The sequence below is a fragment of the Penicillium crustosum genome (assembly GCF_028827405.1).
Source record: "Penicillium crustosum strain IBT 35664 chromosome Unknown utg000002l_segment0_segment0, whole genome shotgun sequence".
In the NCBI taxonomy this organism is placed as follows: domain Eukaryota; kingdom Fungi; phylum Ascomycota; class Eurotiomycetes; order Eurotiales; family Aspergillaceae; genus Penicillium; species Penicillium crustosum.
Window position 1 is genome coordinate 3,083,142 of NW_026623123.1, and position 26,383 is coordinate 3,109,524.

General features: G+C 50.0%; 7 protein-coding genes across 7 annotated transcripts; 6 read left to right on the forward strand and 1 right to left on the reverse strand.

The window, feature by feature from the left end:
• Nucleotides 1–3,036: 3,036 nt before the first annotated feature.
• Nucleotides 3,037–4,795, forward strand: sebA (putative C2H2 transcription factor (Seb1); the record flags this gene model as incomplete). The annotated part of the gene is made up of 2 exons (XM_056872418.1): nt 3,037–3,577; nt 3,654–4,795. The coding sequence occupies 2 exons, from the start codon at nt 3,037–3,039 to the stop codon at nt 4,793–4,795; spliced, it is 1,683 nt and encodes a 560-aa protein (XP_056730138.1).
• A 1,137-nt stretch (nt 4,796–5,932) lies between these two features.
• On the forward strand, nt 5,933–8,224 carry N7487_004672 (diphthine--ammonia ligase family protein; the record flags this gene model as incomplete). The annotated part of the gene is made up of 1 exon (XM_056872419.1): nt 5,933–8,224. The coding sequence occupies one exon, from the start codon at nt 5,933–5,935 to the stop codon at nt 8,222–8,224; it is 2,292 nt and encodes a 763-aa protein (XP_056730139.1).
• A 336-nt stretch (nt 8,225–8,560) lies between these two features.
• Nucleotides 8,561–11,318, forward strand: N7487_004673 (putative phosphatidate cytidylyltransferase; the record flags this gene model as incomplete). The annotated part of the gene is made up of 2 exons (XM_056872420.1): nt 8,561–9,113; nt 9,172–11,318. The coding sequence occupies 2 exons, from the start codon at nt 8,561–8,563 to the stop codon at nt 11,316–11,318; spliced, it is 2,700 nt and encodes an 899-aa protein (XP_056730140.1).
• A 1,326-nt stretch (nt 11,319–12,644) lies between these two features.
• On the forward strand, nt 12,645–15,644 carry atg1 (serine/threonine protein kinase ATG1; the record flags this gene model as incomplete). Its single annotated transcript, XM_056872421.1, has 3 exons — nt 12,645–12,770; nt 12,834–15,426; nt 15,484–15,644. 3 exons carry the CDS (start codon nt 12,645–12,647, stop codon nt 15,642–15,644), a joined length of 2,880 nt encoding a protein of 959 aa, XP_056730141.1.
• Nucleotides 15,645–17,188: 1,544 nt separating this feature from the next.
• N7487_004675 (high affinity methionine permease) lies at nt 17,189–19,111 on the forward strand (the record flags this gene model as incomplete). The annotated part of the gene is made up of 6 exons (XM_056872422.1): nt 17,189–17,300; nt 17,363–17,594; nt 17,661–18,111; nt 18,170–18,434; nt 18,497–18,659; nt 18,712–19,111. 6 exons carry the CDS (start codon nt 17,189–17,191, stop codon nt 19,109–19,111), a joined length of 1,623 nt encoding a protein of 540 aa, XP_056730142.1.
• Nucleotides 19,112–19,747: 636 nt separating this feature from the next.
• On the forward strand, nt 19,748–22,870 carry N7487_004676 (M1 family metallopeptidase; the record flags this gene model as incomplete). The annotated part of the gene is made up of 3 exons (XM_056872423.1): nt 19,748–20,079; nt 20,136–22,506; nt 22,591–22,870. 3 exons carry the CDS (start codon nt 19,748–19,750, stop codon nt 22,714–22,716), a joined length of 2,829 nt encoding a protein of 942 aa, XP_056730143.1. The 3' UTR covers nt 22,717–22,870.
• A 314-nt stretch (nt 22,871–23,184) lies between these two features.
• prp28 (mRNA splicing protein PRP28) lies at nt 23,185–25,718 on the reverse strand (the record flags this gene model as incomplete). The annotated part of the gene is made up of 3 exons (XM_056872424.1): nt 23,185–23,341; nt 23,409–25,354; nt 25,437–25,718. 3 exons carry the CDS (start codon nt 25,716–25,718, stop codon nt 23,185–23,187), a joined length of 2,385 nt encoding a protein of 794 aa, XP_056730144.1.
• Nucleotides 25,719–26,383: the final 665 nt, after the last annotated feature.

Consider the following 26,383-nt stretch of genomic DNA (forward strand, 5'->3'; position numbering starts at 1 on the left):
GTCCACATTGGTGTGGTTCATCTGCCTTTTCATTGGTAGCGGATAACGACAAGTCTCCGCTGACGCCGACGCTTTGCTGCGAACGGATTAGTAGCCAATTGGAAGAGCACGCTATCTTTAGAACCGACCAATTACGGTCAATTGCGCTGGAGATACTCCGGGCCCCCGATATTCATTAAGTACTACTCCGTACGGATACCGGGATATTACTTTTTTTGGTTTTGGTCTGGACTCGAGGGGAAGAAAAAAAAGGGACCTTGGAGATTAAGAATTCCCAAGATTTGGAAGACGTGGAAAATTTGGAAGATTAGCAAGGGTGTCCATTTGTAATGTACAAAATAGAGAATGTGCCACGAGAGGTAAGAATAGAACAGGACCTTGCTTGCGTGGCCACTGTATGTCATTGGGCTGTGTCAGTCGATATGTCGGATTATGCATCTGCTTATGCTCCCAAGTTTCCAACATTGTGATGAGATCGATCACAGACACAGACAACACATGCCTTACCATTGTACTCCGTAATAATGACGCCTGTGTACTCCATGCGCTGACATACAACCTTGAAACATATACTAAGCGCACTTTCCCCCGGATCTACAGGTCAGGTCAGTGAGACAAAAAGCCCTATCACATCGCCCTGCAATCGGAACACATCACTTAGCGACCATGGCTAGACCCTTAATCCAATAAGATGATACATCACAGGTGAGACCTATTATAACAAGTATATCACACATACTGGAATTTGGGCCACCAAATATAAGCACCAATCTTAGTTTCTTACTTCTTACTTCGTACTATGTCCCCGATCATACTTTTTTTTGGGTAGTCTGGGGACGGACAGCCCAATCAATCGATTTAGGGTAACCGGAACCTCCTATCCGGTAACGGAGTAAATCCTCGATGATTTGAGCTTCAAAGGAAACTGCATCTGAGCCTTGCCTTTTACTGAGAGCCAAGCACCCAATAAGCATATTTTATGTAGCTGCCTGTGTGATTTTGCCCCCCACAGCTGGTTCCTGCAGTAGGCCGCACAAATGAATTGGAATTCCACCTTTTTTGGGGCTTGCATGTTGCGTAGTAATAATGTAATACATTTTTTTCTCCCTCGGGCTTTGACGTTTTGCTCTGCCCTAGATATTATTGCATTTTGATGCCATTGACGTGTACAATATGAGATTTGTTTGTATGGGCCATGGCATAGCCCTTGCAGCGGTCGGGAAGAAACGCTTACTTACATTGTACAATATAGGACCCATGTGGCAAACTACGTACATCCGATAACCTGCAAGCTGAGAACTACGAACGATATGCTCCGTACTCCACATGATATTTAATATGAATGATCTGGAGACCAATTGATGGGAATTAACGCCAGTTTACTGTTGATGAGCGCACACCAAGGAATGGCTTGGTGCATACGGCACATGAAATTGGCCAGGTAGTAAAGTACATAGTAAGCACTGTACAGCCAATGCCGACCGTTTCACGATCGAAGCCAAATGGTTGCACGGTGGTCGCCACCGTTGATAGCCTGATCGGCAAGTGAGCGACTTTGGATGTGCAGCCCAAACTGGCAACTGATTGGCGGCCCGCCCTTGGGTCTTGGGTTTCCACCTGTTGATCTTTATGTCTGAAAAGAAAAGTCGAAAAGTATTTTATCCAAGAATTTTAGTCAAAAAATAATAAGAAGCTTTACAAGGTATCTAGGGTACTCCGGGGGTACATGGTACATGGTACCGGACGGGATGCGTGGGCCCTAATTCTTCCGGGCTATTGGTCCTCAAAAAAGCAACGAAAAAGACGACCTTCTGGGTTAAAGGCCTCTTATTTGTCCGACATTGCGTTGATAAGACCAATTGAGCAAGTGATTGCCGCTGTCACCATCACATAGTCCAATGGTCGTGCACCTCGTGGCCACACCTCAATTTTTAGATCAGGTCTCGGGCCACGTCCATTTTTTGTCAAAAACAAATGAGAAGTGAGAAGTGAGTCCTAAGGTCACAATGTGAATCACTTTCTTTTCTTTTCTTTTCTTGTATTTTATTTTTTTCAAAGGCCAATGTTATGGTTATAATGGTAGGAGATATCTAGGTCCAAGTTTAGATTTGGTATAACGCCATACTACTTTTGGGAGGGTGACCGAGAAAAACGAGGTACATACTTTTTTGGGATAAGAATTATAATAGAAAAGGATTTATGTATAATAAAATAATAAATAGATAGAAATATACGGAGTACGGAGTAGAAAATATAAATATTAAAATATATAAAAATTGATTTAACTCAATGTTCCTCTGTCCCCACTAACTGAGGTCACTCACTGAACTCCTCCTCAATCAATGCGATTGGTCTCTTCTGACGGGATTGAGCACTTGATGTGCAGTGTCTTTCCCAATCCCGCCCCGGACTGGCATATCCACAATTTCCATCTATTTCATTATTCTAATTATTCTAAATATTCTAAATATTTCCATTATTTCCATTATTTCCATTTAATCATAATTCTTGAGACAAAATTAAAATAAATAAAAAAGCACCCGGTTCCTGGCCCACACCTAAACTAGTGACCCGGCAAGTAGAAAATAGTAGCAGATCACTCATTTATCCACCGCAACCTGCTATCTTTCCCTCAATTGTCTCTCTCACTCTCTCTTTTTTATTTTATTTTCCCCGCTGTCTATTTTTCTTATACTCACACTCTCTAACTATTTTTTTTTTCTTGTTTGACTATTTTGGGTTTGGGGTCATCCTATTAGATTTATTTGGGATCCTCTCTGCTCTATCACTCTCCTTCCTCAAGTACTTCGTCTCCCGGTTCCCAGAACCTGTCCTTCCTTTTTTGACAACACTCATTCACCATCACCTATACACACCTAATTGCCTAGTCCACTCATTCATTCGGACTTGACTCAACTATAATCCTATTAATATACAACGGGAAACTTTCAATTGGACTCGAAATCTCACACAGGTATGTATATCTATCTATATACATCGCTTGTTTGGTTCTAATGGAATACAGCACAACTCACAATGGACTCAACATATACCATGGCACCAACTTCGGTGCAAGGACAGCCCTTCGCATACTATCCCGACTCACAAAGACAGCAAGGTCACTACCAGTCTGATATCCCATACTACAACCAAATGCCGTATGGACAAGAGCAACCGCTCTACTCTCCCCAGCCCATGATGAACATGCACCAGATGGCCACCACCAATGCCTTCCGAGGAGCTACCATGAGCTTGACACCAATTGCCTCTCCTCAGCCCTCACAAATGAAGCCCACCATCATTGTGCAGCAGGGCTCTCCCGGCTTGATGCCCTTGGACACTCGCTTTATCGGTCATGATTTGTACTCCTTCCCCTCGACTCCTCCGCTGTCCGCCTCGGGAAGCACCATCAGCAGCCCTCCGTCTGCTCATGGCGCGCTACCAACCCCGATTCATGACACCTTCTTCACCTTCGACAAGGTGGAGGGTGTCAAGGAGGGATGCGAGACCGATGTTCACCAGGAAATCCTGGCCACCCCGGAGTGGGCGCGTTCCGATTCACCTCCGATGACGCCTGGTAAGTTTTATAGATCACACTTTGATAAGAAAGGTGGATATTGTGAAGCAAGGGCGAAAGGCTAATTATCATGCAGTCTTCATCCACCCCCCTTCTCTTACTCACATCCATGGCTCAGACCTTTTGTCTGCAACCTCCTGCCCCTCGCTTTCCCCCTCCCCCTCACCAGTGCCCACCGACATTCTTGCCTCGCAGACTCTTGGGTCTAGCCAGTCTTTCTGCGATCCCCGCCAGCTCACCGTTGAGCCCTGTGTCAATGTGCACGCACAGGATCTGCCTCCTCTACCCAATCTCTCATGCGAGGAGGAGGAACCTCGCGCCGTCGTTGGCAGTGCGTCTGTGACCCTCCCCGTCAACGAGAACCCATCTCCTTCTTTCAGCTCCTCGACCCAGGACCCTCTGAGCTCGCTGCCGACTTTCGACAGCTTCTCAGATCTCGATTCTGACGATGAGTTGAACCGCCTGGTGGAGTTCCACCCTGCCGCCAATGCCGTCTACATGGGTGGCAAGCGCCAGCGTGTGCACGCCTACCCAGTAGAGGATGATGGATTCCTGAGTGAGCACAGCCTTGAAGACACCGATGACTCCGAGACTTTCATGCACAGTGGTTTGCCATCATTCGAGTGGACCCAGACGGCCCAGCCTCACACTGAGAGTGAGGAGGAGCCTATCGAGGAGCCCAAGACCAAGAAGCGTAGCAACCGCAAGTCCCGAAAGGTGGCCGAGGAAGAGGCCGAGGCAAAGGCGCTGGCCGCCTGCGAGTCCTCCGGCGACTGCTGCTCTGATGATGGATCAGTTGATGACTCAGAGTCTGCTCCCATCTCGGTCAACCGCCGCGGTCGCAAGCAATCTTTGACTGAGGATCCCTCCAAGACCTTCGTTTGCACTCTGTGCTCCCGTCGCTTCCGTCGCCAGGAACACCTCAAGCGCCACTACCGCTCTCTCCACACCCAGGACAAGCCTTTCGAGTGCAACGAGTGTGGCAAGAAGTTCTCCCGCAGTGACAACCTCGCTCAGCACGCCCGCACCCATGGTGGTGGCTCTATTGTCATGGGCGTCCTAGATGCAAGCGATGCTGGTTCTGTCTCATTCGATGATCAACATGATGCTGGTGCCCTTGGCCAAGTCATGTACGAGGCTGCCCGGTCGACTGAAGTCACCGGGACTCCCTCCGTGGATCGCCGAGCGGCGAAGAAGCGCAAGCGTGACTTGTCCTAAGGGACTTTGCGTTTCATGATTTTTCTTTTACGAGACCAGGAGACTTCCTACTGCATATATAATACATACATTCTTCGGTCGGAGTCTTTCATTGGAAGCTCGACCACATTGGTCTTGATTGGGTTTGGCGTCCGGGCATTTTATACTGGTGTCGGAAACTGGATCATCGGTGCACAGCAAAATGGGTTCCCTTTTTTTTTATTTTCAGCGTTTTGACATCTCGCACGGGGACACAGGCTGGGATTACCTCGAATGGTTCTTTTGGTGAAGGCACATGGCGCAGAAGAGTCCAGGAAGAAGAAAAAAAAACGACATATAAAGCGAATGACGGCAACTGGTCTTTGACAGTGCTGGGTGAAATTATTTCCTTTGTGACTTTGTTTTTCTCTTTTTTCCTTTTTTCCTTTTGTTTCACTTGTTTTCTCCAATCTCTCCTGGACCAGCACATTCGGCGTGAGCAATGTGCCTCACAATTTGAACCTTCGGTTTTCCCTTCGTGTACTCCCTGTTTACTTCGCTTCTTTGTGACTTTTTTAACCTTTCGTTTTTTTACTTCTTCTACCGTTTCGTTCACGCTTGTTCCTGTCTATTCGATGTAATATTTTTGTTGCTTTTTTTTTGTTATTTTTTTTATCTCTTTTTTTGTGCTGGTCACATTCGTGTATAAGTTAATTGACTCCCCTTTTCCCTCCCCATCACTTCATACCCCCTTGTATTGCATTGCCCCTTTGTGTTGGTTCCAGGTCACATCTCTAGATGTTGATTTACATGCATCAAATTACAAGCATAATCTTACTACACTATTTCCTGGTAAACCTGGTAAACTTGATAAACTTGATAAGCATAGTAAAAGTAGAGGAACTGTAGAGTTAGGGCTTTTGGCCTCGTAGTGATTTATACTTCCAGTCCCCTAATTCCTAAGAATGTCAATAAGAATGTCATGCAGTAGTGTATAAAATACTTTGATATCCCCGTGATCTTATGATCTTATCGCTCTATCGATTACCGATAACCTTGGAAACTTGCCCGGGCAAAGGTGGGGACGGCAAAAAGTACCCCCCCATCATCCGCACCCAACGTCCAACAATTCTGCGAAAAAAGAGACCTCGGACTCCTAGACCCGGGCGAACAGTTGTCATGTCTGCAGCACAGCCTTCAGCCCCAGGGCTCAATGTGATTGCCCTAATCTCCGGCGGAAAAGACTCCCTCTACTCGATCCTCCACTGCATCCGCAACGGCCACAAAGTGGTCGCGTTAGCCAACCTCTACCCAGAACCACAGAACAAAACCACAAGCACAAATCCGCACCAACCAAAATATGACGAAGAAGACGACATCGATAGTTTCATGTACCAAACAATCGGTCACAGCATAATCCCTCTTTACGAAACAGCCCTCCAAATCCCTCTCTACCGCCAACCCATCACAGGCGGCGCAGTCGATACAGACCGCATCTACGGATCCAAAACATCCGACAAAGACGAGACCGAATCCCTCGTCCCGCTCCTCAACCGCATAAAAAAAGCCCATCCAGAAGCAAACGCCGTCTCCGCTGGCGCTATCTTATCTACATACCAGCGCACGCGAATCGAAAACGTCGCTAACCGCCTAGGTCTTGTACCCCTTGCTTGGCTATGGATGTATCCATCCCTCCCCGCCCCCGCGGCTAGATCGGCTGATACGCTGGCGATACGCCAGGCGGGGCTCTTGGAGGATATGGCAGCTGCCAGATGTGATGCTCGTATCCTTAAGGTTGCCTCCGGTGGTCTGGACGAGGGCTTCCTGTGGGAGAATGTGTCTGGTGCTGGGAGTGGCGGCCGCATGATGCGAAGGTATCTTGTTAAGGCTATGAGTCGGTTTGCGGCTGCCGAAGATATTCGTGGTGCGGTGTTGGGTGAGGGTGGGGAGTATGAGACACTTGCGCTGAATGGTCCTGGTTTCTTGTGGAAACAGAGGATTGAGGTTGGTAGTCGCGAGGAGAAGGTTGGGGAGGGCGGTGTTGCGTTTGTTAGGTTGAGGGGTGCTAGGTGTACGGCTAAGAGTGCGTGGGAGATTGACGATGGGATTACGCCAAGTGATGTTAGGAGGCCCGGGCTGCTAGATGCAGTTTTTGAGGGTGTGTTAGGTTCTGCATTGGATGTTTCTGGATCGCTTGACGATTCGAAATCGCGTGCGATGACGAGTACTGCTCGGTCGCCTGATTGGCCAGTTTGTGAGCCGGTGCATCGGCTGTCTGGTTCTACGTGGACTATTTCGAATATTGTTGCGCCTGAGGCTGGTCCTGGCGCAGGAGAGCAGATGAGAGGAATTGCAGACAAGGTCGAAAAAGTGTTCAAGTCCTTTGCCCACCCCAGGTCCGGTTCTCGATCAACAGACGACATTGTTTTCGCTACGGTGCTACTCAATTCAATGGCCGACTTTGGATCAATGAATGATATCTACGTCTCACTATTCAAAAAACCAAATCCTCCCGCACGTGTTACAGTGGCATGTGGAGACCGACTCCCGTCGAACGTCAAGGTGATGGTCACATTCGTGGTTGACCTGGGTGCGAGGGACCGGCGCCAGGGCTTGCATGTTCAATCCAGGTCGTACTGGGCTCCGGCAAATATTGGACCATATTCCCAAGCGTTGTCAGTTCCGATGCAGAATTCTAGCAGGCTCGTCTACATTGCTGGCCAGATTCCTCTAGATCCTGGTTCCATGAACTTGGCGCAAGTGGAGGGGTCAGCTTCATGGGTTGAGAACTACCGTCTTCGAGCTGTACTGGCCCTTCAGCACCTCTGGAGAATTGGTGAAGCCATGCAGGTAAACTGGTGGCTCGGTGCCGTGGCCTTCTTGGCTCGCGGAGAACACGCTAATACTCAGGCGCAAGTGGCATGGCGCCTCTGGGAAAGAATGCATGCGTTGCCTGACAATGAAGATGAGGATGATGACGATGGCCCACAGCTGGATGCGTGGGATATCAAATATGGCCGTCGCACAGAGGAGCTGACCGATGCCCTTGTGCCAAGTCTGCCCAAATTTACTGTTCTTGTCGAGTCTCACACATCCATTCCACCATTCTTGGCTGTCCAAGTGGATGAACTGCCACGAGGAAGTGATATTGAATGGCAAGGGCTGGGAGGCCGATGTGAGCAGGTCAAACTGGACATTAAAGGGGGGACATCTGCCACCACTATGGACAGTCAATACAAGTATATCAATATCGAGATCGACGCGGGCTCGTCGGACGATACATTGAAACAAATATTGAGATCAGTGAAAGAGGCTCACTGTCGAGACTCGACACTGTCTCAGGCTGTGTTATACATTACGCACTCAGTGCCTGAAGCCTTGTGGCCAGGACAGGTTGTGCCGTGCAGATCAATTTGGGGGCGAGAAGGACGAAGGTTGAGTGCAGGTGTGGTCCTGCAGCAGCTTAGTTAGGACCTATTTAACAAAGAATAAAACCACTTGATTTGACCAAAAATCAAAAGAAATAATATTAAGAGATCAGAAATCGCTGATTGTCGATGTCATAGCCCCGTGCATCGATGTACGGCGCACTGTCCGCTCGCATGTGATAGGCAAAATCCCTTCCGCATTCAGGAAAGATAACATGTCATTCTCCCTCTGCCACGTTCTCAATATTTTCGATATCGAACATAAACCGGGACTAAATCGTTGGCTATTCTCTTCCTGGGGGTTCTCTTATCCTCCCCACGCACTGAACATCACTATCCCACCGCGACATGACGTACGCATCGACATAAGCATGGCGCCATGAGTTCGCCGTGGAAAGAAGAACAAGAAGCGACGCCTCGCACCAGTACACCTCTGAGCATCGAAGCGTTCGCCGAAGACCTCCGATTATTCAATCGTTCCCCCCATCCATACCATAGAAGCCGACGCCTCGGATCATGCACCCCCTCCGAACACGGCGACCGTCTCCAACCGCTCTCCTACTCAAGGTCCTCACGAACAACCAGCGATAGTGGCACAGAGGCAGACGATGAGAGCACTGGTATCCTAAGAGGATTACCTGCCCCGCCGCTCCGTCCTCGAAAAGGCCTACGACTTGGTCCCGCCGACCTCGATGACTGGCTGCCGAGCTTGCAACCGTGGCCGTCATTTGTGCGGCCTATGTTGCGGACGTCGCGGCGGAGCTCGGAAGAGGAACTCGAGGAAGAGGCCTTTGAGGCGAGATTGAGGTTCAGACGCCAGAGACGGGTGGAGGTCCTCCGGCGGTTGTTGGAGGCTGCGCTTCTGCTGTCTGTTGGTGGTGTGGTCTTGTACCAAGACGGGGCGCGCTCTTTAGCCTGGGAATGGCGGAAGGGTATGTGTGAAACTGATATCACCACCAGAAAAATGGAATGCGCTAATTTGTTTTGCAGAAATTGCTGCTCATGGCCTCGTGGTCTCGAGTCTCTATGCCGCCTATCCGCTCGTTGTTCGTGCATCACAAGGCCGAAGCTGGCGCATCTGGCGCATCTGGTCTACGAAACGGACATACTTCTCAATACCTTCGAGCTTCGATCCGGCCCCCCTTCTCTATCCGATCCTTATTCCGATCTTCGTTTCGTTGTCGTTGTCCAACCATATCCCGCCACTTATCATGCCTAATATCATCCTCAGCCTATCCTCTTTACCAACGCCTGTTATACCATTCCAGAACCGGACCAATGGATTCAATACCCTCCATTGGATGATTTCTATGATTCCCATTCTCGTTGCCGAGCATTTCTCCTTGGACCATACAGTGCCAAAACCTTTGACGCTCCGCGGGCTCGACGCGGAATCTCTAATACTTCTTTTCCCTTTGCATCAAGCGTTGATACCCACTTTAGACTTTTTGTTGACGACCAGCATTCTTCCCGCTGAGCTGCAGCTTTTGACAACTGCTTTGATCAATTTGTACTTGTTTGCGGCCTCTCCCCAGATGGAGATACTTAAAGCCTTGTTATGGCTTGGTGGCATGTGTTTGTTTGCTTCTTGTCGACATATACTGCGTTGGGAGGTTTCTTTGGCTAGAATCCCCAGCTGGAAATTCCGCCGTGCCCCGCATGGCTCGCAATCTCCCCGCAAATTCTTGAATATGATCGACCATCGACTTTGTGAGAAGTTGAGTAGAACAGGGCACGTTCCATCGGACGATGCTTCGTCGGACAGTGACGGGCCCAATGGGTTTTCATTTTCAAGGCCGCGAAAGACCAAGACCATGAGGGAAAGTCGCTCATCCCACCCACCGGTAGAGCCGGCATCTGCAGTTGACAAGATCACGACGGAAGAGATTTTCGAACAGCATGCTCGCACTGTGCATCGACGACGCCATACTATATCTACATTCGATGAAGCTGTTCGAGAGGAACGTGTACGCACTACCCCTGGTGGTAGACGCAAAAAAATGATGGGTCCTGGTCTGGCCTCCTTCCTCTCGCTCACTTCAGCCCAGGCGCAGGTCCGCAAATGGTTGTTTGCCTTTTACGTGTATGTTTTGTCCTTGATTATCATCCTTGGACCTATCCGAAAGTACGTGGCAGAGCGCGCACTGCAAGGCCAGGATCCGTTTGGCTGGGCTATAGGCTACATGTTGGGAAATTTCCCAAAGATTCGCTTTTGGGTCCTCATGTTGAATCTTGAGTACTGGATTGAACTCCCACCTCGTCCTGATGCAGATATTCTGAGTGCTTCCTGCTTTCTCGGATCGATCGAACATATTCGCCAAGTTACTTTTGGGGCTGCCATCACCCGTCTACTACTCAGTGGCTACTGCGTGTTGGTACTACTGACGGGCCTGGCTATTGTGATCAAGCTCAGCTCTGTTGCCGAAGTTGATACGCGCCGCAAGATTTTCCACGGCATGATGGTGGTTATGTTCCTTCCTGCTATATTTGTGGATCCAGCTTTCTGCGCCATGGCGCTGGCCTTGGTTCTCTCGATCTTTCTTCTGTTGGATCTGTTCCGCGCGTCTCAACTACCTCCAATTTCGCGCCCACTCACCTATTTCCTGGCTCCGTATGTTGACGGCCGTGACCACCGTGGCCCGGTCATCATCTCACACATCTTCTTGTTAATTGGATGTTCGATACCCCTTTGGTTGTCACTTTCCGATCTTCCTCGGACTGGTCTGGGCCCCTGGGCTGGTTGGGAGATTCCATCACGAGATGTTAGCATGGCTAGCGGAGTTATTTGTGTTGGCATGGGCGACGCCGCTGCATCCCTCGTTGGCCGACGCTACGGTCGCCTGAAGTGGTTCTGGGGTGGCGGCAAATCACTCGAAGGCAGCATCGCTTTTGTCGCAGCTGTTACCTGTGGGCTGATCGCGGTTCGTGCCTGGTTGGTGCTCGGTGGCTGGCCGGTGTCTGGGGTCGAATCAACGGAAGGCGCAGCTCTCTCCGCTCATTTCTGGGCCTGGACTTTGCTCAAGGCGGTTCTGGCGGCAGCCGGAACGAGCGCCACCGAGGCGATCCTCACTGGCTGTAATGACAACGTCGTGGTCCCAGTGGTGCTATGGCTGCTGGTGCGGGGTCTTGGCGTTTGATGTGCCACGTTGATGTGTATAGATGCGCGACTTGTTTGCTTTTTATTTCCCCCCATATTTTTTTTCTTTCCTTTTTGTTCGGAGGTTTACGTGTGATTATCTACCTATCATTCCCCTGCGGCATTTGTATAGTATAGTGGGGTACATAGCCCGAGGATGTATAGATTGACCTCGACTACTCAACTAGAGATCGTTTTTGGATGCCTATACTAGCGGCGCGTTATTGCATATCTGCCTTGCCTTAGCTTCCCCCCTTTCCTTCAATTCGACCAACCGATGCGCCATGACTGGGAGTCATAGGCTGCAGATAAGCTTCCGTCACCGTACAGTTTCATCGTGTTTGTGATCCGTCATCCACCTTGTAAACTGGACGTATTTACAGGAAGATGCGGAAGTATTGGGGATGACATATATAGAGGACCCTTGATAGAGTCTCGACACTAAATATTTGATCTAACCCCACAGAATACGTCTATTCCTCACACTCACGTCTCTGGTATGTAACAGGGATACTGGAGATCTCGGTATCTGCCTTGCCGATCTCGGCCTTATCTAATCGATAAGCACATGACATAGATCACTGCGATTTGGACTTCTTTCTCGCATGTTTCTGGTGCTTTAAATAGGATTGTATCCTGTATATCTCATAATTTCCGATCTTTCTTTTATTTTCATCTATCATTTCGCTTTCATCTTTCCCTTTTATCTAGATTTCTCTGTACGGTTTCATCTTATCGAGACTCCAGATCATCTCCGCCCTTCTGACCGCCTTACGCGATCATCGCTGCTTGTCACTCGTTATCGTTGGGTCACACCCCCCAATCGTGGAGTACCTTGGGTCTTGGGGCCCTCTTCCCGCTTCCACCATCACATCATCTTGCTCTTTCATGAGGACTGTCATTTTGCCTCCCTAGATCTTTGGTTCTCTCCATATTATACTCGAATCTTCATCCCGCCATTTTGGCTATTCTGCATCACCACCTCTCACCGCTTTAAGTGTTTTGGATCAACTTGTGTTTGCTTCCTTCAATACATCATCTACATCGACATCATCTCTTATAATCTACCCGAGTTCACCGGTCTCGTTCCACGGCACCCCTTTTAAGTACCTTCCCAGACCCATTCTCCCGGCGGTTCCTCGTCCTTCCAGGCTTCCCGGAGGCAGCGTCATCCTTTCCATAGCTCCCCTGATGGGCCTCTCGACTCGACCGTTTTCATTGCTGCTGCTGAGGTAGTTGTGGTTGCTGGGGTGTGACTGGATCCTTATTTGGCCCCCAGAGCGAGTCCATCAGAGACAGAACAGGCATTGGCGTGCCCACCGCCGTTATGGCGTCTCAACATTCGAGGAGATCACGCGAGCCCCCCCGCCCAGAAATGTCCATCGGTCGCTATACTCGACTCGATGAGATCGGGCGAGGTAGTTTTGCGACGGTCTATCAAGGTGTCCATACAGTGAGTCATGTCTTGTCCTCTCACATGTCGAGTGATGAATGCTAATCAGTTCCTATCACGCAGAAAACGAAAACCTATGTAGCTATCAAGTCCGTGAACTTGTCGAAGCTTAACAAAAAGCTCAAAGAAAACCTTTCGTCCGAGATCGATATCCTCAAGGGCCTTCAGCACCCACATATCGTGGCCCTGATCGACTGCCATGAATCAACATCTCACATTCACTTAGTAATGGAATACTGTGCGCTGGGGGATCTATCTCTGTTCATCAAGCGCCGAGATACTCTCGGATCACATAAATACACTCGGGATATGATTGCGAAGTATCCAAATCCACCCGGCGCCTCGCTCAATGAGGTGGTTACCCGGCACTTCCTCAAACAACTGTCAAGCGCACTGAAATTCCTTCGTGACCGAAACCTCATCCATCGAGATATCAAACCACAGAATCTCTTGCTGTGCCCATCACCTTCGTCGTATCGGAGTGGGAATGCCCAAGTGATTCCCTATAAAGGCAGTGATGACTCTTACGAACCCACGACGGGGCTCGAGTCTCTCCCTATGCTTAAAATCGCAGATTTCGGCTTCGCTCGATCTCTACCAGCCACTTCACTTGCAGAGACCCTTTGTGGATCTCCGTTGTACATGGCACCCGAGATTCTTCGGTATGAGAAGTATGATGCCAAGGCCGACTTGTGGTCGGTAGGTACTGTGCTATATGAGATGGTGGTGGGCCGACCCCCGTTCCGGGCTACAAATCACGTTGAGTTGCTACGAAAGATTGAGAAGGGAGAAGACCGAATCCGCTTCCCTGAAGATAACCCCGCATCAGACGACATCAAAAGGCTGATCCGAGGCCTTCTGAAACGGAACCCAGTGGAGCGATTGAACTTCCCCGACTTCTTCAACAACAATGTGATAAATGATCCGATTCCTGGCTTGGTGGCAGATGATGCCCCAGGGCCACCACAATCGCCACGGCCGAGGCAGCTTGTCGCAAAGGCCGAAGATTCCCCTTATGATACTGGCCCTGAGGACAAATTTGCATACCCCCCCGGTCAAAGACCTGTTGCAACGCGTCAAAAATCAGGAACGCCCCCGACCGCTACGCACATGCGCCGTGTGGGAAGCGCTGACCGGCCTGCTTCAGGGATTGCTAGGGAGCACCAACCGGGAGGTACACCACCTCAAAGGCCTGGTCCTGTCAGCCTTGCCACTGCTCCAGGACGCCAGGAGCTCATCGATCGCAACGCAACCACCGCGGCCATGGATCGGCCGAGAAATCGGAATACCTACGCTGGCTCTCCTAAATCGAGTGACTCAACAGCTCGTGCCCAGGAAGCACGGGACCGCGCTGCACAAGAAGTGGCGTTTGAGAGGGACTATGTTGTGGTTGAGAAGCGGGCCGTGGAGGTCAACGCCTTTGCAGATGAACTGGCTCATAGCCCACGCCTTCAAGGCGGGCTTTCCCGACCAGGGCAAACTGGCGCCGGGAGCCGTAGGGCAACAACGCAGGGCATACCTACGGTATCACCATCTTCTCCGCATGCGAATGCGGCTAAAGCCATGCAGGTTGTCTCGGGTCGTTCGCGAGCAGACTCCGTACACCAGCGTCAGCATTCCTACGAACGACGTTACGGGCAAAGTCCTACGTCAGCGACCTCGGCAATCTCGAAAGCACTCAACATGGCCAGCGGTCGTCTGTTCGGAATGGGCTTCTCTCCTCCCCTTGCCATCACCAAAGGTGGGCGATCTCCGCCTCTAGCCTACAATCCTTTCCCCGCCTATCCCCCTGCACATGCTAGTCTTTTGATCACTGGAGACGGCTCCAAACCCAACGCAACTGTCGACGAAGATTGCAAGGCAGTCCAGGCAATCGAGGAATGTGCTACGCGTAGTGATGTTGTCTTCGGATTTGCTGAGGTCAAATATAAGCAGCTAATCCCGCTAGCACCTTCGGCGCCGACTGACCCATCTGCGCGACCTATGGACACAAACATTGAACCAAACTCTGCCGATCCCGATGACGGTCTGACAGTCGATGCCATCGTTACATTGTCTGAGGAAGCTTTGGTACTATACGTCAAGGCTTTGTCGTTACTTGCAAAGTCAATGGACATCGCTGGAGCTTGGTGGTCGCGCAAGAATCGGGAAGAGGTCTATGGGGAGTCTCCTACCAAAGACAGCATGAGCGCAGTGGCCGGTACCCGGATCAACTATGTTGTGCAATGGGTGCGCAGTCGGTTCAATGAAGTTATCGAAAAGGCCGAATTTGTGCGCCTAAAGCTCATTGAGGGACAACGGCGATTGCCACCAGATCACCCTAGCCATCCGGATAACCATTCCACTGGCTCTACCGTAGGCTCAAGCTCAACCACTGACGTAGTGGTGAGCTCTGGCGTCACGGCAGAGAGGCTGATGTACGACCGCGCACTAGAGATGAGCCGGGCGGCTGCCATCAATGAATTGACCGGCGAAGATCTTGCCAACTGTGAGATCACATACGTTACTGCGATCCGTATGCTCGAAGCTGTGCTTGAGGATGACGGAATGCGATCGATGCCCGGTAGCAATCTTGAACGGCAAAGCGGTTCGCAACCTGGTGACAAGGTCATTCTGGACGAGTTGCAGGCGGAGGACCGGCAGGTCGTTGTCAAACGTGAGTCTTATCTGAATCCACCCATGAAACTGACCGAAAACTCACACATTGATCCAGTCGTATCTAGTATGCGTGGCCGCCTCGCCTCTGTTCGGAAGAAGGTAGCTGTTCTATCCAAGCGATCCTCGGTGCCGACTCCGACAGTGGGCAGCGCAGGCAAACCTACATCTACCATTTCTCCTGTTGCATATTCCACGGGGGTGACACCGCCCAGATGAGTACTTTGTTTCCCAAATTTTTGACCAAATCTATTGGGAGTATTGCGAGATTACAGTTCAGTAGCGTCATGATTTTAGCCTTGCAAGTATAAGGTTAACTCACGACGCTAACAATTAACCCCCTTTTTACCCCGCCCTTTTATATAAGGTAGCCTCTGGCTAGCTCCAGGGTCATGTTCCTGCCATTCATCTGCCATTTACATCTCTACGGAGATACTAATTTCTTCGTTCATATTTGTTTGTCCGTCTATTTTTTCCAGTTTACGTTTTGCCATATATCCCACAGCACGAGACCAGGGGAGTTCTTATTCATGTTATTTCTTGTCATGTCATGTCTATTCCTCTTTTTTCTCGCCTATTCTTTTTTATCTTTTCGTTGGGATTGGCGTTTGACCCGGGGACCCACGGTATACAGATTGGCACTTGAGTTGTTTTTTTTGGATTGGGAACGCAAGGTCATGGCGTTAGGATGCTCCAATATTGGATTTGGTGCAGATATGGCCAGATGTATTGTACATAGAGAAATTGGGGAAACTCATTTACATGTTTGATCTCTACTCCGTATATTGTTACGATCCACTGAAGCTATATAATATGGAGTAGGGTATCATTCCGAGTATCAGATGTGCTCCATCAGAGTTATTTTAGGCTAATCTTGGCAAAGATCTGCCAAACGCAAAACGCCAATAACCCTAAAGATGGCGTGCTTGACTATGTGTCATAGTTTCTAAATTTCTTCTTTTTTCATTTAAAGTCTTGCGGGTTTTTGCCTCTTGGCTTTTTCTAGGCACGTTATATTCCCTCAATCATGATATTTATGTGATTTTAGCTGATTGACCTGACACGTGCTGGAGTGCCCTAAACGATTGCCTCAAACCCTTTTGTACTCCATGCTTCAAACGTCTTTGCATTTCCCAGTAAAGAACTCACGGAATCAAGAATTTATATGACCCATGTTCACCGTAATTTTACCACGGCCCGGCCCCAAGATATATGGATTCTCGGCAGCCCACTGGCCACACACGGCATGGCCGGTCTCCGACGCTTTTCTTTTATTTTCCCTTACGTTGTATATTGCGCCATGATGGTTAATGCAGACGACATGAATCATGTGTTGTTATTATTCCCTTCCAAGACAAACATATGTCAAATTGGGTTGCCAACTCCTCTGGAATGTAACGTTAGAAATTATATTCGGCCTGGCTAGGCGATGGTGCGATGATAGTGCGATGGTAGCCCGTTGCCTTGCCCAAGGCTTCTGGAATTCTTCCAGACATGTGGGTCAGGTTCTGCGGGAAAAATCCACAAACTCTGGTGGGACCTTTGCCTGCATCTGGTGCTCGTGGTCTTGCAATTTCATTTTCCAAGGTAGTATAAGACACTGCCCAGCCGCAATGACCTATGGCATCAAATTTAGTGCTAGCACCTCATTTTTGCGCCGTTGCTAGCCGTGTTAAATTTGCCTTTCAAAACACCAACTGAATACAAATACTCGTCGATCAGTTCCACGTGTGGACAGTGAATCAGTTACAAACTAACATAATATGGCTGAACGGGTTGACCCTGTTGTTGGGGCTTCTACTAAGTCGCCAGTATTTGATACAAAACCAGCGGGAGATGATGGCCTCCGCCGAGCAGATGGTATTTCGGGATTATGTATGTTCTTCCTTGATATTGAGTGGTGGTTGAGTGCCATTTCTAACCTGTTCCGTTTTCAGACGAAGGAAATGTCTTTGAGGCCACCCCCGAGAACCGTCGTCAGATTGGAATTTTTAGTGCTGCCCTCTTGATCTTTAATCGGGTTATTGGTACGGGTATCTTCGCCACACCGAGTACTATCCTTGGATTGACCGGTAGTGTCGGTCTGTCATTGTTTATGTGGGTTATTGGCACTGTAATTGCTCTGGCTGGGACAGCAGTATATCTAGAATGGGGAACTGCAATTCCAAGGTACGACATCTAATAGGACGAAAGTATTAGAGGCAAGGCATGTCTGACTAACCTGTCGTTGTATAGAAACGGAGGCGAGAAGAATTACCTCGAATATGTTTACACAAAGCCCAAGTTCTTGGTTACTGCCATGTTTGCCGCCTATGCCGTGTTACTCGGATGGGCAGCAAGTAACAGTGTTGTCTTCGGTCAATATATTCTCAACGCAGCAGACATTGAGGTCGGACGATGGAATCAGCGTGGAATTGGCATGGCTTGTCTCACTGCCGCTTTTCTGATCCACTCCGTTGCCCTGAAATGGGGTATCCGTCTTCAGAATGCGCTTGGTATCATCAAGTTGATCATCGTCGTGTTCATCATTGTTTCTGGTTGGGTAGCACTTGGTGGCCACACAAAGGCTGAGACGCCGCATAACTTCACCAATGCCTTTGAAGGCACCGAGGGAAGCGGATACGGAATTGTTATGGCGTTGTACAACGTTATTTGGTCCTTCATTGGCTACTCGAATGCCAACTATGTGAGGACACGAAGATATGAGTTGTGTATCTTGATCACATTGCTAATTGCATCTATAGGCCCTGAGCGAGACGAAGAACCCAGCCCGCACCTTGAAGATTGCAGCCCCCGTTGCTATCATCTCTGTTGGCATTTTGTATATGTTTGTCAACATCGCCTACTTCGCCGCTGTATCGAAAGAAGAGATGCTCTCATCTGGCAGTATTGTGGCTGCAGTGTTCTTCAGAAACATGTTTGGCAAACAAGCCGAAAAAGTCATGTCGGTCTTTGTGGCTCTCTCTGCATTTGGCAATGTGTTATCCGTTATCTTCTCACAAGGACGAAGTATGTATTCTCAGTTGCACATTCAAGAGATTGAACGATGTACTAATATGATACCAATGCAGTTGTTCAAGAACTCGGCCGTGAAGGTGTCTTGCCCTTTTCCAAGGTCTGGGCCAGCAACTGGCCTTTCCACTCTCCAGCAGCTGGTCTGCTTGAGCACTATATTGTTTCGGTCATTATTATGCTCGCACCCCCTCCCGGTGATGCATACAACTTCCTCGTCAAGTATGTGATTTCCCAAGACACCTGCAAGATCCTTACTAACCAATTATCCCAGCCTCATCTCTTACCCCCTTGCAATTGTCAACTTCTTCGTTGCCGCTGGCCTCGTTCACATCTACCTTACCAAGGAGAAAAATTACCCGAACTGGAAGCCTGGAGTCCGTGCCACCCTACCCGTCACCATCTTCTTCATGCTGTCAAACCTGTACCTCGCGATTGCACCATATGTGCCGCCCAGCGAGGGCCAGAACGTGTACGAACAGCTACCATACTACCTGCACTGTGTAGTAGCCCTGGCACTTTTCGCAGCCGGAGGAATCTACTACATTATCTGGGCTGTGTTGTTGCCTAGATTTGGCGGGTATGTGCTCGTCAAGGAGTCCGTCGTGGATGCCGATGGATGGTCTCGCAGTGTTTTTACGAAACTGCCACAGGCCGAGGCAGTGCACTCCTAGAGAGATATTGGGTGTGAGATAAAAATCGGATTGCTTAATTTTGGATCTTCTTTTATGTACTCGAAAGGTAGATTTTGTCATGGGGACTGGGAAGAAATTCCCACCAAACACTACTAGTAATAGGTAATAGATAATACCGGAATAGATCCATTCATTATTGATTATCTTGGACCTCATTACCAACTGCCCTGTCATGCTGTGACATCAGAGTAATGAACCGCGGTGCTGTATGTTCCAGTCTTCTATGGTAGCCCACCCAAGAGAATCGATTGAAACTGTCATGAGCCCCTCAAACTTGCTGGTATATTGTCTTGCAATAAAACAGCATAAAAGCCATTTCCAATCAGTTGTCTGTCATGTAGAAATTAGACATCCACTGGGTGAAATTGCGTGTTGAAGAAAGAAAAGAAGAAGAAAAAAAAAAGAACAAAAAAGCAGAAGATCCACTGACATTCACCGCCTTCCCATCTGCCGGACTCTGATCTCATGTTTTTCTTCGTTGACCATTGTTATCGAGTCCGTGGTTCAATTGATCTCGCATTTGGTTCTATTTAATTATTTAATACTAATACCTCTTTTATTTCCCCTTCTCTCTCTTCTTTCCTTTCTCTCCCGGTATTCGGGTTCGTGGAGCTGATGCGCCGCTTCTCCACGCGTGTGCTTCTGCAGCAAGCAAAGCCACCGCTTCTTTCCGCCAGATCTCCCCTCCCCCTCTTTGTTTCCGCGCGCTCTCCTCAAGCTTCAGTTCCTAGATCAATTACTCAACGCCGCTCTCCTTCTCCGCTATCACAAACCTCCAAACGCTACTGTTCCTACCGCAGAATGTGTAGCTCACGCCGGGACACCTCCGGGTCAACTAACGTCCAAGGACGTGAGGTCCTACCTACCAACGTCAAGCCCAAGCATTATGACTTGACACTGGACCCCGACTTTGAGAAGTTCACCTATGAGGGATCTGTCACCATCGAGTATGTCATTGATACATATGTGCATAGTTGTATAAGTCACTAACATCTACGTCTAGCCTCGATGTGAATGAAGACACCGATTTCGTCACCCTCAATTCCAACGAAATTGAAATCCACAGCGCAGTTATTTCGGCCAAGGGCTCGGTGGTAGACTCCAAGCCTGAAATCTCCTTCAACAAGGACAACCAGACCGCAACCATCAAGTTCGGCCAGGCCCTCGCTGCGGGGTCAGATGCCCAGTTGAAGCTTACCTTCACTGGTATTCTCAATGACAACATGGCCGGTTTCTACCGGTCATCATACAAGGAGAATGGTGAGACAAAGTACATTGCGTCTTCTCAGATGGAGCCGACGGATGCCCGTCGGGCCTTCCCTTGTTTCGACGAGCCTGCTCTCAAGGCCAAGTTCACCGTAACTTTGGTCGCAGATAAGAACATGACCTGTTTGAGCAATATGGATGTTGATACCGAGACCGAGGTCCAGGGTGGTGCGAAGAAGGCTGTGAAATTCACCACTTCGCCCCTCATGTCCACTTATCTCGTTGCCTTCATTGTCGGAAACCTTAACTACATTGAGACAAAGAACTTCCGGGTTCCCATCCGTGTGTACGCCACCCCGGATCAGGATATTGAGCACGGCCGTTTCTCATTGGAGCTTGCTGCCAAGACTCTTGCCTTCTATGAGAAGGCCTTCGATAATGATTTCCCTCTGCCAAAGATGGACATGGTTGCCGTGCCTGATTTCAGCGCCGGAGCCATGGAGAACTGGGGTCTGATCACATACCGTATTGTCGATGTGTTGCTGGACGAGAAGAACAGTGGTGCGTCCCGAAAGGAGCGTATCGCCGAGACCGTCCAACACGAGTTGGCTCACCAGTGGTTCGGAAACTTGGTCACCATGGACTTCTGGGATGGATTGTGGCTCAACGAAGGTTTCGCCACCTGGATGTCGTGGTACTCTTGCAACGTCTTCTACCCCGAGTGGAAGGTTTGGCAGACTTACGTTATCGACAACTTGCAGAGCGCTCTTTCCCTTGACTCACTGCGTAGCAGCCACCCCATTGAGGTGCCCGTCAAGCGTGCCGATGAGATCAACCAGATCTTCGATGCGATCTCCTACTCCAAGGGTTCCTCTGTCCTGCGCATGATCTCCAAGTACCTGGGCGAAGATGTCTTCCTCCAGGGTGTCCGCAACTACATCAAGAAGCACGCCTACGGTAACACCGAGACCGGTGATCTGTGGGCTGCTCTTGCTGATGCCAGCGGAAAGCCCGTGCAGTCCGTCATGGATATCTGGACCAAGAACGTCGGCTTCCCTGTCCTCAGTGTTACCGAGAACAAGGACAATTCTTCCATTCACGTGAAGCAGAACCGTTTCCTGCGTACCGGTGACGTTCGTCCCGAGGAAGACCAGACTATTTTCCCTGTCATGCTCGGTCTGCGCACGGATAAGGGTATTGATGAAGAGACCATGCTGACTGAGCGCGAGCGTGACTTCCCCGTTCCTGACCTGGACTTCTTCAAGCTTAACGCTGACCACTCTGCCATCTTCCGTACCTCATACAGCCCCGAGCGTCTTAAGAAGCTTGGCCAGGCTGCTCGTGACGGCCGCTTGAGTGTCGAGGACCGTGCCGGCATGATTGCTGACTCGGGTGCCCTGTCTTCTTCTGGCTTCCAGCGCACCTCCGGTATGCTTTCCTTGCTTCAGGGTCTTGATACCGAGTCAGAGTTTGTCGTTTGGAACGAGATCCTGACCCGTATCGGCACCCTGCGTGCTGCTTGGCTCTTCGAGGACGACAAGACAAAGGACGCCCTCAAGGCCTTCCAGCGCGCGCTTGTTGCCCCCAAGGCCCACGAGATCGGCTGGGAATTCCCCGAGAACGACGATCACATCCTGCAACAGTTCAAGGCTCTTATGTTCGGCTCTGCCGGTATGGCCGAGGACCCCGTTGTCGTCAAGGCCGCCTTGGACATGTTCACCCGCTACGCTGCCGGCGACCTCTCCGCCATCCACCCCAACATCCGTGGTAGTGTTTTCACCATTGCCCTGAAGCACGGTGGTCTCAAGGAGTACGAAGTGGTCCTGGAGCGCTCCCGCCGCGCCCCGACTTCGGACGAGAAGACCACCGCCCTGCGCTGCCTCGGTGCCTCCGAGGACCCTGAGCTTATCAAGCGCACGCTTGGTCTTGCTATAAGCGACGAGGTCAAGAGCCAGGATATTTATATGCCTCTTGGCGGTCTCCGCAGCCACCCGGCTGGTATCGAAGGCCGCTGGAACTGGCTCAAGTCTAACTGGGATGACCTCTACAAGCGTCTTCCTCCCGGTCTCGGCATGCTGGGCACTGTTGTCCAGCTCACCACTGCCAGCTTCTGCACTGAGGCACAGCTGAAGGACGTTGAGGACTTCTTCGCCTCCAAGGACACTAAGGTTAGTTACTCACCAAGGCCTTCACCGAAATTCCACCGCAATCCATATTTTTGTAAAATTTACTAATTTGAATCTTCCTCGCAGGGCTTCGACCGTGCCGTTGAGCAGAGTCTTGACGCCATCCGCGCCAAGATCAACTGGCTCAAGCGTGACCGTGACGATGTTGAGCAGTGGTTGAGCAGCAACAGCTATCTCCAGAGCAAGCTGTAAATCTAGACAAAAGTGATTGAACAATGTTCATATATCTCTTGGATGCACGGGGGTTCTTGGTCTTTCAGAGCTCGCAGCTCGAATTTTTCTTCGACTGCACATTATTCTTACGTTGTCATCTACAGAAAGCACACGGGATGTGCTTATTTGAGCTCAAATCATACTCTACTCAGTTATCCAATATCTTGTAGAGTAAGTGCTTGTATTGACCAGGGCTAGATTGATAGGTATCTGCCCTGATTGCAACAACTACATAACTACATGATACTAGCAACAGGCGACTAGATTTTTTGAAACAAATGGCATAAAAGCCTTCCGGGAGTCATGAATGGCGTATTTGATTGCCTTCAAAACACCTCATATGGCCATCCTGGCCGCCAAACGTACACTGAAACACCTTGCAGACAAAGAAAGAGGGGGTGGTATCGATGGAAGATAATACAGAAAGAAGAGACATAACAGAGAGGCTTACGCCCACCCTCCCTTGCCTCCAAACCCAGAACTGTCCTCGATCTTCTTCCCGCCAGGACCGCGTGAGGGCTTGGATTGCGCCGCTTCGTGCTTGCGCAATTCCTCGGGGACACGTGAAATGGGTGATTTGATCAACATTTGTTTGAGATCGTACCTGTAGAAGTATTAGTAAATCGAGACCACGAGGAAATGTAAAAGGGAGAAAAAGGGGTGTAACATACATAACATCGCTATCCTCGCTGCCCAGGAAGGTGATAGCAACACCACTCTTTCCGGCACGACCAGTACGACCGATACGGTGAGTGTAACTTTCGATCGAGGTTGCCATGTTGAAGTTAACGACCAGTGACACGTCCGGCACATCGATACCTCTTCCTGCGAGGTCAGTTGCGACGAGAACTTCCGTTGAGCCATTGCGCACGGAGGCGAGCGCGGCTTCACGCTGGTCTTGGGTTTTGGATCCATGTAGAGTAACCGAAGAGAAGCCCATTGATTTGATTTCACGAGCGATGGCGTCACAGTTTCGCTTGATGTTGACGAACACAATAATCGGGGCACGGAACTCGCCTGATGAGAGGATTTCGCCGAGGCGCTTCTTGCGTTTGTCTTCACCGGAGATCATCTCCACGCGCTGCTCAACTGTGTCGACGGCTTCACCGACGCCACCGATGGTGATAATGGCTGGTCGGCGGAGGTACTTGCGAGCAATGCGCTCGACTGCGGGAGGCATAGTGGCTGTATACATCATGGTCTGGCGGTACTGGTGTTGGCTCATTGCGGTTGAATTTTCTGCTTCCTCTGTATCGGGCTTTTCGTTCGAGACGGGGAGGGCATCCAGGATCTTGTTGACAGGTTCCTCGAATCCAAGATCGATCATACGATCTGCTTCGTCCATAATCACATAGCAACACTGGCTGAGGACTAGCATGCGACGCTCGATACAATCGACCAGACGACCAGGGGTGGCAATAATGATTTCGGCGCCATTGCGTAGGCTGAATGCTTGCTCCTCAAGCGAGTGGCCACCGACAATACTGACCACGTTGAATCCAAGGGGCTGTGTGAACTTTTTGGCTTCGATCTCGATCTGCTGCGCCAATTCACGTGTGGGTGCTAGAACAATAGCGTATGGCCCGTCGTTTTTGCGCCACTCGTTCTCGTCAAGCCGTGGTAGATTCGAGATGTAGACCAAAAGTGGGAGTAGGAATGCGGCGGTTTTACCGGAACCTGTCACGGCGACACCAATGAGGTCGCGCGACTGCATAGCAATGGGGATAGCCGCGCGCTGAATAGCTGTTGGGTCCTTGTATCCGACACGATCAACAAGCTCCAGCAAGCGCTTCGGCAATAGACTTTCCTCCCATGAACGCATGGGATTAGGGACGCTTCCACCTTTGGTGGCAATATTGAAATCTTCCTTGAAAATGCGCCAGTCTCGCTCGCGCATGTGGCTCAAGGCCTTCTCACTCCAATGCTTGTCAATCTGTGTGCGACTACTGCCATCACGTCGCTGGCGTTCCATATCCAGCATTTTTTGGGCTCGCGCACTACCGGCTTCCTGATCGCGGGTCGCCAATGCTTCTGCGTATTTGCGCGCGACATCATCGGCAACATCATCGCCAAAGCCTGCCAAACGCCCCCGGCCGAAGAAATTGGCTTCTTGTCGTTTTTGGTATAGGGGGTTATAGTCGCCACTCGTGTCTTCCTCAGTGTTCCACTCGAAGTTGAACTTTCGGTCTGCAGTACGCTTGCGCTTCTTCTTTGCCGAGAAATTAGACGTTTGGTCGGCTCCCATGTATCGGTGCTTGGTCAACGCAGCCAGCGCTGCAGCTTCATCTTCTTCCGTTAGACGCTTTTCCCCTTTAGTCTTGGATGCAGGAGGCGGCATATCCTGGTCGCGATTGTACTGATTGTGCTGTCGGCCTCCCTTCCGCATACCACCAGATCCAGTTGAAGGTTCATCGCGCATCGCTCGCGGCCCGGTGGGTACATGACGTTCCTCTCGAATATTGCGAGGCGCTTGAGGCCTCACAGACGGCGGCTCAGATGGGAAACCGTTATGATCAGTGCCGTTGGTGCGGGCCTTAGCTTGCCGCTCTGCCTCAACTTCTTGCGCCCGTTTTTCCAGCGCGAGTTTCTCTCGTTGAGCTTTAGACAAAAATTTAGGCTATAGAAAGGGGTAAACGTAAGTAAAAGTCACCAAATCTTACGCCACGTATTTCGTCGTCCTGAGAGTAGGAAAAGCTTACCTTTGCCGTTGCCGCATCTGCTTCTTTCTTCTTGCGTATCAAGTCCTCCACACTCAGCGGAGTGACAGTCGGTTTCTTTGCGCCCCATCCTAGCTTCTGCTTCTTCTGGGTCTCAACTGGGGGCGGGGGTGGCACATCATCGGGAGGAGGTGGAGGGGCGATGCTGTCTGGCGGCGGTGGAGGAGCGGCCAAGTCCTCTGGGGGAGGCGGAGGTGGGCTGGGCGGGCGCTCCACTGGGTCTGGGGGAGGGAGTGGAGGGAATCCCTCAGAGCCGTTGGTCATGGCTTGCGTATGTGAGAAAAATGAGGGCTAATGAAACCACTGAACTAGAGACGAGAAGGAAGTGATATTGAATTTCTACGGGATATGATAAGAGCCAAACACGCAGTCACGTGAAACTATCACGTGTTATCATCTATCTACTATCTTATCTACTATCCCCATGTGATCACGGCTAACAACGGGTGGCCGTAGGGTAGTCGAACTGGGGTAATAATATTAAGCCGAAGGGATTATACACTACAATTTACTACAGCAAGCTAGTTGTTGTTGTGTGTAAGTCTATTAATATAATACACTCGCCGACGGATCAATTTGAAGCAATTGGAATTAATTTTCAGTGGAAAAACAAGCCACCTTAGAATACAATTGGTCCCGAAGGATCCAATCTCGAATTGGCCACAGACCTGCGTCAAACTCCGAGAAGGAACTGGGCACCAGTACATCTGACAAAAGTGAGAAGAAGCTGTCTTTAAGTTGCGTCAAAATCGCTAGACAACGGGGGGAAGGGAAGGTTGCCCAACACGGGCAACGGGGATGATACTACATGAAAAAGGAACTCACCCACCCAGGTGAATCAATATGCCAGGGTAAGTAACGAAGATAAAGATAAAAACACCGAAAGAAAAGGCACCAGCAGAATTTCCAGAAACCAACCCATTCGTGAA